The sequence below is a fragment of the Clinocottus analis genome, unplaced genomic scaffold, assembly GCF_023055335.1.
Source record: "Clinocottus analis isolate CAN_PGR_092001 unplaced genomic scaffold, fCliAna1.0.p SCAF_8, whole genome shotgun sequence".
In the NCBI taxonomy this organism is placed as follows: Eukaryota; Metazoa; Chordata; class Actinopteri; order Perciformes; family Cottidae; genus Clinocottus; species Clinocottus analis.
In genome coordinates, this window is record NW_027176240.1 from 20,563,397 (window position 1) to 20,578,161 (window position 14,765).

Sequence of the window (14,765 nt, forward strand, 5' to 3'; positions counted from 1 at the left end):
AATCCATCAGATGTGTCATGTTGTAAATGTGGAACTCCACTTCACAAGGTTTCCTGCAGCTGGCAGCAGACGTGTAGAAGCAGCTCACGGAGGAGAGTTCATGACTTGTTTCAATATCATATTAACGTTGAGGACAAACTCATCACAGCAAATGTTCACATGAACCTGGAGCACAACAGGTTGTTAAAGATGTGAAATGATGATGCTTTCTATAACTTTTAGACTTCTGTTACTAAATGTATTGATCAGTATTGATCCAGATTATTCAGAGCAGATCAAAACTTGTGAAAAAAGTTATTTAAAAATGCCAAATGCTCTTAAAAGAAATGATAAAATATTGGATTAAAAATGAATAAAGGTTTGGTTCTTTACATTTAATTAAATTACACTTTTTATGATGCATATTGACTTAAGTATATAGAATTCCTAGTATTGATAATATTCATCAAGTTTAGTATATATATAGTATTCTCATTCATACTGTTTTTTTTGTTTCTCTTAGAGTGACATGTTGTAGATAAAGAACAGGGCCTCTGACACTTTGGGCCCTGATACTTTGGGCCCCTGGGTCTGGGCCCTTTAGTCCTGTTCAGTAATCCATCCAACAGCATGAAGCCAGACAAGTTGTACATGTCATGATTGTAGAGGACGACATGCAGACAACGAGGCAGCTGATGTGAAGTAGAACATATTACCAGAACATGTAACACTTCACTGATCAATACGTAGATAAATCAATAGAGTTATTGATTAAACATGAAGGTGCTACACTAGCAGCAGACAGTGAACCCACCTCAGAGTCTCCAGTCTACAATGTGGACTCTCCAGAAAACCACTCAGCAGCTTCACTCCTGAATCCTGCAGCTTGTTGAAGCTCAGATCCAGTTCTCTCAGACTGGAGGGGTTTGACTTCAGAGCTGATCCCAGAGAAGAACAGCCTTCCTCTGTGATCTCACAGCATGACAGACTGCAAACACACAAAACAACACACAGAGTTTATTATATTGATACACAATGAATCATTATTTTCGTCATCAACATGAGTGGCTTTCATTTTGGTTTCTTCTTCTTTTGTAAACAGACATTTTGTTAAAATCATGTGACTGTAAACACATTTAAATCCTGATTCCAGTGAAATGATTTATTCTTTTTCTTCTTTTTTTCCCCACAAACCAGTTTTTGTCTGTAGATTTTGTTTCCTCGGCCTGAGCGACTGATCATCAGTGTACTGAACCCTGCTGGAGTAAAGACCTTGTGTTTGCACCCTACTAGCAGGACTCAAGTCTGCATCTGAGTCCTACTGTCTTTGGTCTCCAGTCCTGAACAATAGTACCAGAACATGTAACACTTGATGGATCAATACGTAGATAAATCAATAGTTATCTATTAAACATGAAGGTGCTACACTAGCAGCAGACAGTGAACCCACCTCAGAGTCTCCAGTCTACAATGTGGACTCTCCAGAAAACCACTCAGCAGCTTCACTCCTGAATCCTGCAGCTTGTTGTATCTCAGATCCAGTTCTCTCAGACTGGAGGGGTTTGACTTCAGAGCTGATCCCAGAGAAGAACAGCCTTCCTCTGTGATCTCACAGCGTGACAGACTGCAAACACACAAAACAACACACAGAGTTTATTCTATCGATACACAATGAATCATTATTTTCATCATCAACATGAGTGGCTTTCATTTTGGTTTCTTCTTCTTTTGTAAACAGACATTTAGTTAAAATCATGTCACTGTAAACTCATTTAAATCCTGATTCCAGTGAAACCAGTTCTTCCAGTGCAGTAGAAGCTCTAACAAACTAAAAGCAGGACTTAAAGCGTCCTGGTTCCCTGAAAGCAGGAGGGCCAAAGGATGTTCGTGATGGTTGGACAAGACCTCCAACACTTTGACCCCAGCAGGATAGTGGCCAGTTCAGCATTCAGTTCACAGCATTATGTCGTAAAGCATATCACAGAGACACTAGTAGACATTGTTCTCCACAGCAACATGTTGGGAACAGCAGCATGAACTGGGATGCAGTAGATGACTTCAGAGCACTTCAGACTTCAGAGCTGAGAGAAGAACAGCTGACCTCTGTCAAGCTGCAGGAACTCAATCTGCATCAAGAAGAAATATGAAGAGAAACAATCTGTTCATAATCCATCAGATGTGTCATGTTGTAAATGTGGAACTCCACTTCACAAGGTTTCCTGCAGCTGGCAGCAGACGTGTAGAAGCAGCTCACGGAGGAGAGTTCATGACTTGTTTCAATATCATATTAACGTTGAGGACAAACTCATCACAGCAAATGTTCACATGAACCTGGAGCACAACAGGTTGTTAAAGATGTGAAATGATGATGCTTTCTATAACTTTTAGACTTCTGTTACTAAATGTATTGATCAGTATTGATCCAGATTATTCAGAGCAGATCACAACATGTGAACAAGTTATTTAAAAATGCAAAATGCTCTTAAAAGAAATGATGAAATATTGTATTAAAAATGAATAAAGGTTTGGTTCTTTACATGTAATTAAATTACACTTTTTTATGATGAGTATTGACTTCAGAGTATACAATTCATTGTATTTATAATATTTATCAAGTTTAATATATTTAATATTCTCATTATTACTTTTTGAGTCTATTTGTGTCTCTTTGAATGACATTTTGTTATTGAGAAAAGGGGCCCTGACACTTTGGCCCCTGACACTTTGGGCCCCTGGGTCTGGGCCCTTTAGTCCTGTTCAGTAATCCATCCAACAGCATGAAGCCAGACAAGTTGTACATGTCATGATTGTAGAGGACGACATGCAGACAACGAGGCAGCTGATGTGAAGTGGAACATATTACCAGAACATGTAACACTTCACTGATCAATACGTAGATAAATCAATAGAGTTATTGATTAAACATGAAGGTGCTACACTAGCAGCAGACAGTGAACCCACCTCAGAGTCTCCAGTCTACAATGTGGACTCTCCAGAAAACCACTCAGCAGCTTCACTCCTGAATCCTGCAGCTTGTTGAAGCTCAGATCCAGTTCTCTCAGACTGGAGGGGTTTGACTTCAGAGCTGATCCCAGAGAAGAACAGCCTTCCTCTGAGATCTCACAGTATGACAGCCTGCAAACACACAAAACAACACACAGAGTTTATTATATTGATACACAATGAATCATTAATTTCATCATCAACATGAGTGGCTTTCATTTTGGTTTCTTCTTCTTTGGTAAATAGACATTTAGTTAAAATCATGTCACTGTAAACACATTTAAATCCTGATTCCAGTGAAACCAGTTCTTCCAGTGCTGTAGAAGCTCTAACTTTGTAGATGGAGACTATTCCCTGTGGACTCTGTTGGTGCATCTCACTCTGCTGGTGAGACATGAGTCTGCTTAGCTCGCTGTTAGCCCCGCCCTCCATCCTTGTGTGTTCCCTTCTGTGTGATTGACAGCCCCGCCCTGATTGTTTACAACCTGCCTCGTTGCCTGTTGTCCCCGTGTCTTTAGGCTGTCAATTGTGTGCTTTGACAATTTGTCTGACCATGTTACCAGTTAGCTTAACAATGTGTATTAGTAACATAGTAGAAAGTCACTGTTAGTTTTTATCATTTAGAAGTATTTCAGGTATTCATGGAATGTGTAAAACAAGATGGATGCTGCATGCTATAGGACTGTATAACTTTAGCTTTAATGGGGACTATTTTGTTAGCTACACAGGAGGGAGGACTTCAAACACCAGAGGTAGGGGGCTACTAGGTTGTGGACTGTTTTTACCAAGACAAAGGATGACTCCGCCCCGTGAAACTTTTAGCCAATTGCATGCTGTGAGACTAACCAATGAGAGGCCAGTAGGCTCGGTGACTGGGAGAACTAAAACTATGCAGAACTTGTTGTTCAGGGTTCATGAGTTGAAGCACAGACAGTGAACTATCAGCAGGTTAGACTGTAAATGGTCTGTGGATGCTGAAGCTGTGCATCCTCAGCTGAGAATGTTTTACTGAATCATTATAATCATTCCATGAGTTATTATTCAGCAGGAGGGCCAAAGGATGTTCATGTTGGTTGGACAAGACCTCCAACACTTTGACCCCAGCAGGATAGTGGCCAGTTCAGCATTCGGTTCACAGCATTATATCCAAAAGCATATCACAGAGACACTAGTAGACATTGTTCTCCACAGCAACATGTTGGGAACAGTAGCATGAACCCAGTAGATCAGACACTTAGACCACTTTTTCATCTTTGTGGTAAATCATCTCATCCTGACCTGAGAGTCTCCAGTGTACAGTGTGGACTCTCCAGTCCAGCAGAGAGAAGCTTCACTCCTGAATCCTGCAGCTTGTTGTGACTCAGGTCCAAATCTCTCAGACTAGAGGACTGGGAGCTGAGGACTGAGGACAGAGCTTCACAGCTTCTCTTTGAGAGGTTACATCTACTCAGCCTAGGGGACGAACAGGGATTAATACAAACAAAATAGTTAATCAAAGTAAAATTTCAAACACATGTAGTAATATCAATGTATCCATAATGTCTCCACATACAGAGCTTTGTTGCAGGCTTTGACCACTGGCAACAGCCTCAGAAGAGCCTCCTCTGAAGCAGAGTATTTCTTCAGGTCAAACACCTCCAGATCTTCTGCTGATGACAATAAGATGAAGACCAGAGCTGACCACTGAGCAGGAGACAGTTTATCTGTAGAGAGACGTTCTGACCTCAGGGACTGTTGGATCTCCTCCACTAGAGAACCATCATTCAGTTCATTCAGACAGTGGAACAGATTGATGCTTTTCTCTGGAGACACTTTCTCACTTATCTTCTTCTTGATGTACTGGACTGTTTTCTGATTGGTCTGTGAGCTACTTCCTGTCTGTGTCAGCAGACCTTGTAGGAGAGTCTGATTGGTCTCCAGTGAAAGACCCAGGAGGAAGCGGAGGAACAAGTCCAGGTGTCCATTTGGACTCTGTAAGGCCTCGTCCACAGCACTCTGGTAGAGATGTTTTGGTTTATGTTTTGCTCTCAATAATTTAGGCCGATAGGGTCTTGGTTGCTCTTCTGCCAGCAGGTTGACACCAGAGTTGATGAAGGTCAGATGGACATGAAGAGCAGCCAGAAACTCCTGAACACTCAGATGGACGAAGCAGAACACCTTGTCCTGGTACAGTCCGCTCTCCTCTCTAAAGATCTGTGTGAACACTCCTGAGTACACTGAGGCTGCTCTGATATCGATGCCACACTCTGTCAGGTCGGATTCATAGAAGATCAGGTTCCCTTTCTGCAGCTGATCAAAAGCCAGTTTTCCCAGAGACTCGATCATCTTCCTGCTCTCTGGACTCCAGTGTGGATCTGTCTCAGCTCCTCCATCATACTTGACCTTCTTCACTTTGGACTGAACCACCAGGAAGTGGATGTACATCTCAGTCAGGGTCTTGGGCAGCTGTCCTGCCTCTGTCATCTTCAACACGACCTCCAGAACTGTAGCAGTGATCCAGCAGAAGACTGGGATGTGACACATGATGTGGAGGCTTCGTGAGGTCTTGATGTGGGAGATGATCCTGCTGGCCTGCTCCTCATCTCTGAACCTCTTGCTGAAGTAGTCCTTCTTCTGTGGGTCAGTGAACCCTCTGACCTCTGTCACCAGGTCAACAAAGTCAGGAGGGATCTGATTGGCTGCTGCAGGTCGTGTGGTTATCCAGAGGCGAGCAGAGGGAAGCAGCTTCCCCCTGATGAGGTTTGTCAGCAGCACATCCACTGAGGTGGACTCTGTGACATCAGTCAGGACCTCATTGTTGTGGAAGTCCAGAGGAAGTCGACACTCATCCAGACCATCAAAGATGAACACAACGGGGAACTCTTCAAACCTGCAGATTCCTGCTTCTTTGGTTTCAGAGAAGAAGTGATGAACAAGTTCCACCAAGCTGAACTTCTTCTCTTTCAGCACATTCAGCTCTCTGAACGTGAATGGAAACATGAACTGGATGTCCTGGTTGGCTTTGTCTTCGGCCCAGTCCAGAGTGAACTTCTGTGTTAAGACTGTTTTCCCGATGCCAGCCACTCCCTTTGTCATCACTGTTCTGATTGGTTCCTCTCCTCCAGGTGAGGCTTTAAAGAGGTCTTCTTGTCTGATGGTTGTTTCTGGTCTGTGTGGTTTCCTGGATGCTGTTTCAATCTGTCTGACCTCATGTTCATTGTTGACCTCTGCAGTCCCTCCCTCTGTGATGTAGAGCTCTGTGTAGATCTGGTTCAGAAGGGTTGGGTTTCCTGCTTTAGCGATCCCCTCAAACACACACTGGAACTTCTTCTTCAGGTTAGATTTGAGTTCACGCTGACAAACTGCAGCAGGAAGTCCTGAATGAACACACAACAAAGAAGATCAGAATATATTTTTAACATGTCATTTCCTCAAAGAATGAGTCTATGAATATATTCTGGTCCATGTCTTGAGACATCAGTAAACGTTCCATTCATCCAGCATGTTAAATCTTTAGAGAAATCCTCTTACTGCTCTGCAAACAGTCAGCCAGCTCCTCCTGCTTCATGCTCCTCAGGAAGTGCAGTGAGATCTTCTGAAATGCTTCTCTGCTCCTCCTCCTCTGCTCTTCATCCTCACCATCCAACACCTCCTCATCCTCTCTCTGAATCGCTAAGCATTCTGGGTAATCTGAACTCAGAACCTTCTGGATCTTCTTTAGCTCGTCCTTCACAAAAGTGAGGATGTTCTCCTCCAGCAGCTGGAACAGAATATTCTCTGAATGACAAACTAAAACCATGGAAGCAAACATCAGATCCATGTTGGACAGACTGACAACCCACTGGTCTAAAGAGTGCAGCATGGAGATGATGGTGAACAGAAGACATGTAAAAGTAGTTGTACAGGTACAGACCATAAATATGGAGTCCAGGTGTGTTTGATGCTGCTGGGCAGACGGACCTCTGGGAACCTCTGAGCTCTCCTGGTCCTCTCTGTGGAGGAGTCATGAACCATCAGCTCACATTGTGTCTGCACCACAGACTGTTTATTGTTCATGATATTACAACACAAATACAACAATAAGTTAAAGATGTTGTGTTGTGTCATGATTAATCATTTTATAAACCAGATGCTAAAGACTGGAGATGAAGGACGACCATCTGTGTGACAGTTAGTCATCTTGTTTCATCTGTTTAAAGAACTTACTCTGGGTCATAAGAACGTTGTCCATCTTTGAAGTTAATCCAATAACCTTTAGACTGATCACTCTTCATGGACACACAGCTGGGTTCAGGAGACTTTTCTCTCTGCTGCTGTGACCTGATAGAAACACTGAGATTTTATCATCACCATCATCATCATCATCATCCAATAATGAAGAACAAGCTCACATTGTCGGTCCACTCTGGCATCAAACTGGTTCATCCACCATATGGTGTAAAAGTAGAGAGTTTTACCTGAGTGACCTTCTGACCTCATTATTATCTTCATCACTTTGTTTTCATCATCATTTTTGAAATCCTTACCTTCGATCAACATCTTTGAAGAGTATAGGATGACTCATGGACTGGTTACTCTTCACAGACACACAGCTGGGTTCAGGTCCAGGTCCAGGTCCAGGTTCAGGTCCAGGACAGTCTGGTCTCTGGTGGATCCTGCTCACATGTAGAAGCAGAGTCAGTGAGTCAAAGACTTTGTGACATGAGAAGAGTCCTGGACAGTTAGAGATGGTCCTCTCACCTCTGAGCTCTGGTCTGGCTGTCATGTTCCCCACACAGACTGCTTTTAGAGGGAGGGACTCCCTCCTCTCTGTCCTCACACTGACTCATAGCAGAGTCCACACCTTCACACCAACACCAGCACCTGCTGGGAGAGATCACACATTAGTTATCTTCATCATGACAATCAGCTCATTCACCTCAACACTAAATACACTCATGGACAGTTTCCATGTTGTTGTCACTTTAGCTGCAGAGTCGTATCTAAGAAAAGACATTCACAATGTTCTTTAGTCTCTTGACTTGTTAGAAGGTTAGAAGACATTCAATAGAAAAAAGTGTCTCAGACAGTTGAGTTCAGAAAATGTCGACTGCAACCTGCTGATGTTTGTGCACACTTTGAAACAAATATTTATTAATCTTTTTAAAATGGTAAAACAAAAAAAAGTCTGACAGCAGAAGCTCTCATTAAATCACAATAAAATAAATATATATTCTAATACAATTAAAAACAGTTATTGTGTGTAAATGCATATGTAAAAGGTGTAAGAGAAAACGGCATAAATACTGCACATTGAATGTCATTTATTTAACTTTGGTTCTTTCATATAATTATTCAATTGATCTCCAACATCTGTCTGATAAAGTTGAGATTTCTGAATATTAAACAAACTTCACTTTAACTTCTACTCATTTTAAATGTTCATCCTATAAGTTTACAGTGTTTCTCAAGTTAAATATTGTTGATCAGCTTGAACAAATGGAGCTGTGCTGTTTCTCCTCATGATCTCCCTCCAGAGGCCAGAAGTCAGTAAAACACACAACAGTAGAATGACATGTAACCGTCCTCATAGGAAACACTGTGGTCACATGGGAACATGGGGAAGCTTTCATTGGACGGGATTGTTCACTTCACCATTTCATCAGTTAGTAAAAGGTCGACTACGACCTGGTGACCAATGAGAGAAAAAGTGAAGACTAAAGAAAACACTAACACATTCAAACACTGTAGAAAATGGACTAAATCTCTTTAAACCAGAAGAAGAAATGAACATGAAGCTTTGTGGACTTAAAGGACTGAAAGCAGCAGGTGAGAGCAAACAGAGGCTCTCAGGTGTGTTTCAGGTGCGACGGCCGTCTTGCTTTAAGCAGCCTGCTGTGTGCTTTTGCTTTTTATTTGATATTTTTAACTTTTAATCTATTTTTTGGGGTTCTAATCTTTTTTTCAGGTTTAGACTTTTGGCCTGGATCTAGTTGGGGGCGTGGTTTCAACTGCAGGGGCGTGGTCTCATGAGTGACAGCGTAACAAAGAAGGCAGAGGACCGCCTCAACCACGTTGCCTTCAGGTAACGTGGTAATTATGACTTACCACCTTCATACAGCATAATCACGTGATTGTCAGTAAACTGAATCGTCGCCAGTGACACATTATGTTCAGCAAGCTGTTGTAGACCAGACTTGTAGCAGGATAAGATAAATAAACTATGTTTCACAATAATAAAATGTGAACCTGAGTAAATTAGGTATGTAATACAGTAGCATTGCAATATAGTAATGTTTCTATAAATTAATGCCTTTTTGTTGTATAATTTAAACAATTTGGAACCAATATTTGTCAGGCCGGATTACAAACGACAACAGTCCGTTCACCCACGCCTGGTCGACCCTGAGCAGCACACATTCATCCAGATTAAACATGGCTGGTACCTCTCATTGAGTCACTATAAGGACCCACATTGAATAACCAGGAGTTAGTGTGTCTTTTGAAACATTACGATGGAGCGGCTTGCTGCAGCATTCATTTTGGAGTTTGACAGCATCGTCATGAAAAGTTATCATCTTCATGACGAAGATATCACCTGTTGACATAAAACAGAGGACACACGGTTTCCATCAAGAGTCAAACCGCTGATCATGTCCAACATCTGACCGTGTGAGAGTCTCCTGCTCTACCACTGAGCTATAGAAGAACTGAAGGATTAATAGAGTGATAATAGTTTAAAACTCACGACAGAAAATATATCACTAATAATCATTTTTTGCGTTTTCTTTTGTCACATCAACGTTAATGCACATAGCTCACCACGTATGTGTTTTTGGTAAATTATGCAAGAAGAAAAGGCAGAAATATGTCGAAATTTTAATATAGTGCAAGGTTACTGTATTACATACCTAATTTACTCAGGTTCACATTTTATTATTGTGAAACATAGTTTATTTATCTTATCCTGCTACACGTCTACAACAGCTTGCTGAACATAATGAGTCACCGGCAACAATTTAATTTACTGACAATCACGTGATTATGCTGTATGAAGGTAGTGAGTCATAATTATGAGGCCGGTCCTCCACCTTCTTTGTTGAGCTGTCACTCATGAGACCACACCCCTGCAGTTAAAACCACGCCCCTCTCTCCCTCCCTCACCAGATCAGGGCCAAAAATCTAAACAGGAAAAAAAAAAACGCTCTGAATCTGAAAAAAAAGAAGATTTTTCAGGTTCAAATCTTTTTTTAAATGAACAAAACATATGACCTGGATTTAGCTCCATAAACTGGCGAGTTTCCCAGGAGTCTTTGAGACCTGTCTGCTGAGGCCCTGGACCGTTCCTCCAGCACAATGTTTTGTTTGGCTCACCTCATGCTTTAACTTGTTGTTGATTGACCAATAACTTTACCTTTTCTTTTTTTTTTAAGAGGTGTGTCTCCCGTTTTTGCCATGGTTTAAGAGCTGGGAAGAAACAGAGGCCCAGGTGAGCTCTCTGGTCCCTGCTGGGTCCTGGTGCTCACCATTTTCCTAGCTTCCCCTTCACGTTAGTAAGAGTCCTGACAGACCCCAGATCAGACTGAACTCCTCTTCTTCATCAGAGTGTCATCATTCAAAGCAACACTTCATCTGGACTTCAACATTCAAACTAACAGCAGCTTCTCTCTGTTTAATCACACAGGCGGCCATCTTGTTTCCCAGCTGACGTGTGTGCTTGAAACAGCTGAAAACAGTCACAACAATCAATAACAACATTTCAACTGACATATTTGACGGCAGCTTTAAACAGTCACACGTTCACAACAATCATGAACGTCATTTCAACCAATCACAGCTCCACTTACTGAACGTTGAGCCGTGGACTTCATCAGAGTGCAGCTCTCTTCTGTCCTCAGCAGGTCTGTGTAGAAAAGGAGCTTAAATACATTCACTAAGACAACAGAGTCTGACCTGACAGTGTTTTTCTTCTTCACTCCACTTTGTTGATCTGGTTGAACCTGTTGGGGCGGGACAACTTACCCACGTATGAGTCTTAGGCTGCGTTCCAGATCCTTTACTCTTTCTTTTTCCTTCTAGGACAAACTGCAGCTTGATGCATTAATGAGGACGTACCACTTCCTCATCACATGAACCTTGAACTTTGACCCTCTTGCTCATATGTCTGCTGTGCAGAAGGATTGTGGGTCAGAACAGGAAAGCGTGACATTGTGATGTCATTCATACGTCATTTAGAGAGAGAGCTGGCTTGTGCTGTGTTTTATTTAGTATTGTTGTTGTTTTTATATGTGAACAGGCTTCTCTCATGCAACATCATGTGTTCATAGAACACAGGTTCATACTCAGAAAAAGCTTTTCAAACAGGCCACTAAACAATATTCTCAGCTTTGGTCACTAGAGGGCAGCAGAGCTCTTTCCTTCACAACATAAATCAGTCAGAATATTTCAACAAACTTGGCCCATTAGAGTCCAACATTCTGCATTTGTCACTACATATTCTCCATCAGCTATAAAACCAGTCAGAGTGAACAAAACACACTTTTATAATAATAAAGGAGCAACATGAACACTAAAGGACCACAGGACGACTGCAGCTTTCACAACAACAAGACACCTGCAAGGTCACTTGGTCCAGACCAAGGTCACAGTGCTGTTGCCCTCAGAAGCTCAAGGTCATAGCTTTTATTTAAGCACAACACTTGATTGCACAGTTGAGTAATCAAGCTTTTTCTAGTTGTGTTGTGTCTCTTTCTAGTTGTGTTGTGTCTCTTTCTAGTTGTGTTGTGTCTCTTTCTAGTTGTGTTGTGTCTCTTTCTAGTTATGTTGTGTCTCTTTCTAGTTGTGTGGTGTCTTGGGCTCTAATCATCAAGGTAGAGCCCGCGTTGAGAAGCACCAGCACCCCCAGGTGCAGCAGCAACTACAGCGCTGGGGCTAATTTATGATACGACTGCAAATGTATAAAACAGTAGACACACAAAACCCTCTGTGGGAAAGGAGTCTGAATAACTAAATTGAGTAAAAGTCATTTGTACACATTAGTTGGACAAGATGTTTTTATTTTTATTTCTTAAACTGCACTGTAATAAATATTCAGCGTCATGAAGACATCTTGATGCTCCTGTTTCTTCTCTGTTCGTCAGGATTATTTGTTTATTGGCCAAGTACACGTTGCACAGTCGAGGACTTTGACTCGGATTTCATAAAAACAATAAACATAAAGCAAAGAAGGTAAACAAACTGTTGGAAGAAAAACATATTGAGCTTTAATCAGTTCCTGTTTCACTGTTGTATTCAGACTTCTCATTGAACTGTCTCTGTTTAATCTGACACTCAAACTCAGCTTGTCTCCTGATAGCAGTGAGACTGGGGAATCTGGAGGTTCACTTCCTTTCTTATCATTTCATCATTTCTTCCACATGTGCAACTTTTATTTTTTTTTTGGACCAATTTCACATTTTTCACAAGTTTTCAAATAAATAAATATTACTGTAATCATTAAGTCGTTTCTTGAAAACATCAATAAATAAATTTGGCATAAATAAATATGAGGATGCTTCTCTATCAGCACAGGTCAATTAAATTGAACCAATAAATAATTATTTTACTCTGAAGGCATCGAAAGAAACTCAATATTTAACATAATAAGTAATAATAATAAGTGCTTTTTTTCTTCAAACGTGAGAACTTCTTCATGAAGTCAGGCTGTGTTTTCATTGGCTGGAGGCGAAGATGATGCTGCTCGTCTCAGACGAGAAGGAGGAGGAGGAGGAGGTGGTAGGAAGAGAGGAGGAGGAAGAGGAGGAGGCAGTGGACGTGATGATGGAGAGGAGGGAGACGGGAGACGACCCGATCAGAGATGGAGCGCTGGCCAGAGCTTTTGCTTTCCTGTGAGAGGAAAGAAAACAAAAACATATGAGTCCACAGGAGGAGGAGGAGGAGGAGGAGGAGGAGGAGGAGGAGGAGGAGGAGGAGGAGGAGGAGGACGACGAGGTGACCAGGCCTCAGCATGAAGTCACCTGAAGGCATTGATCTTGGGGAGGACCCAGGGAGCCGTCAGCTGACTGCAGTAAAGACTCGTCTCCGTCAGAAAGCTGCAGACGACAAAGAAACACAACGTTAGTTTGAATAAGAATAAATAAACATGAATAAAGCAACATGTAGCATGAAGTATTGTACTGGTCATCATACAGTTTCATCACGGTGTAGCGTTCATCATGTAACACATGAACACTCTTTTAGTGGTGTCGTGTTCCCGTTGTATAAAAGATGAACTCCTTTCTTTCATGTGCTGCTCTTCACTCACATGACGGCTTTGACGCAGGGCGGGTTGGGCGGCTGCACCAGGAACCCCATGATGGGCTCCTGGAGCTCCAGCCGGGTGACCTTCGTGCAGCAGGGCGCCAGCTTCTCTGCTGAGAGGAGAAGATTGAAACAGCACTGTGACAAACACATTGCAGGAAACCCCAACGCGCTGCAGCGATTACACAACATGTGAAACACACAAGAATCACTTTCAACCCCTTGAACACTGTGGAGCCCATATGGGCTCTATGAAGGATATTGTTATGAAAACTGTATAATTCACTCCTTCATTTCCTCAGAACCAGTAACATACAGTCTGATATCTACACATCTGAACACACAACTCACATTAAACTCTTTCATCACAACACAAAGTGTTCACACAGCCCTCGTGGTTGCAGAAATACACTTTGTTTAGTTTGGGTATGAGGACATTTTTGGAGCAGAGGCCTAAAAACAAGACGTGTTTTCAAATGAAAACTCTAAATGTTGATCTCTCACCTGCCGATCCAGACCGAGCCACGGCCAGCAGCACCACGGCCAGCAGCGCGCTCTTCATCACGCTCTTCATCACGCTGCCACAGTTTTCCATCTTCAAGAAGCAGATGATGAGATGTGAGATGGAGGAGATGAATAGATTCTATGTGTGTGTCTTTTCTTTCTGCTGGTCTCAGAGCTGTGGACTGCCGGCTGCTGGAGACGGCGGTACTTAAGGCCTGAAGAAGAGGAAGCGGCTTCTGCTCCGGTTCCTCATCTTCCTCCTCCTTTCTCCTTCCCGCCTCTCGCTTCGTCTCAATGAGTGAGCGGCTCTTCTCGGGGCGGGGGGGTTTCCACAAAGTGACCGACAGGAAGCTCTTTCATCATCATGTTGCAGTGGAAAGAATTATGAAATCAGGTTCTCCTGATGAGGAATCCCTGTCAGGTCAGAGGTCAACGACTGGCAGCGCGTTCATGGAGAACAGAACTGAGGCCGGAGGCTCTGACCCCAAAACTAGTTTCAGGGCTTTTGTTTCTCTGTGGACTCGCTTTTCAAAATAAAAGTCCTGCTTTTCTCTGGGAAATATGGAAGCATCAAAAAAGTCAAAATTAGGAGATAAAGTCTAATTAGTATTATCTCATAATTATGACTTTTATCTCATAATTTCGACTTTATTGTAATTATGAGATAAAGTCTTATTATTATCTCGTAATTATAACTTTTTTACAGGATCTGATTAAAGTAAACGTTTATGAGTGGAGAGATTTTAAATGAGACGTAGAATAAAATGTTTTGGATGAAATGTAACAAGGCTGCTTCATCTGATGGAAGCGTTTGTCTCACGTGGTGCGTTCAAGAACCGCTGGAAAGATAAAACTCTGACTTTAATGAAGGTTTCTACAGCGTCTGGCTGCGATTAACGCTTTTCTTTTGTCATTTTGAGGAAGTGACTTTTGTGTCATTCATGTGATGAAAGAATGTGTCAGTGGTTGTGGAGGACTCAGTGTCACAGACATGTCTCAACATGCACCTCTGAGCGCACGAC

At 42.2% G+C, this 14,765-nt stretch overlaps 1 protein-coding gene across 1 annotated transcript in view; it reads right to left on the minus strand.

Moving 5' to 3' along the window:
- Nucleotides 1-1,437: 1,437 nt before the first annotated feature.
- The window catches only part of LOC137780016 (protein NLRC3-like), a gene marked incomplete at its 3' end in the record, with an annotated part of 52,992 nt that continues 39,664 nt past the window's right edge, over nucleotides 1,438-14,765 (minus strand). The window contains exons 12-14 of the mRNA XM_068568323.1: nucleotides 4,261-4,434; nucleotides 2,941-3,114; nucleotides 1,438-1,603 (exon numbers count right to left, since the gene is read on the minus strand). Of these exons, the coding sequence (XP_068424424.1) occupies nucleotides 1,438-1,603; nucleotides 2,941-3,114; nucleotides 4,261-4,434 (514 nt within the window). The remainder of the gene's footprint in view (nucleotides 1,604-2,940; nucleotides 3,115-4,260; nucleotides 4,435-14,765) is intronic.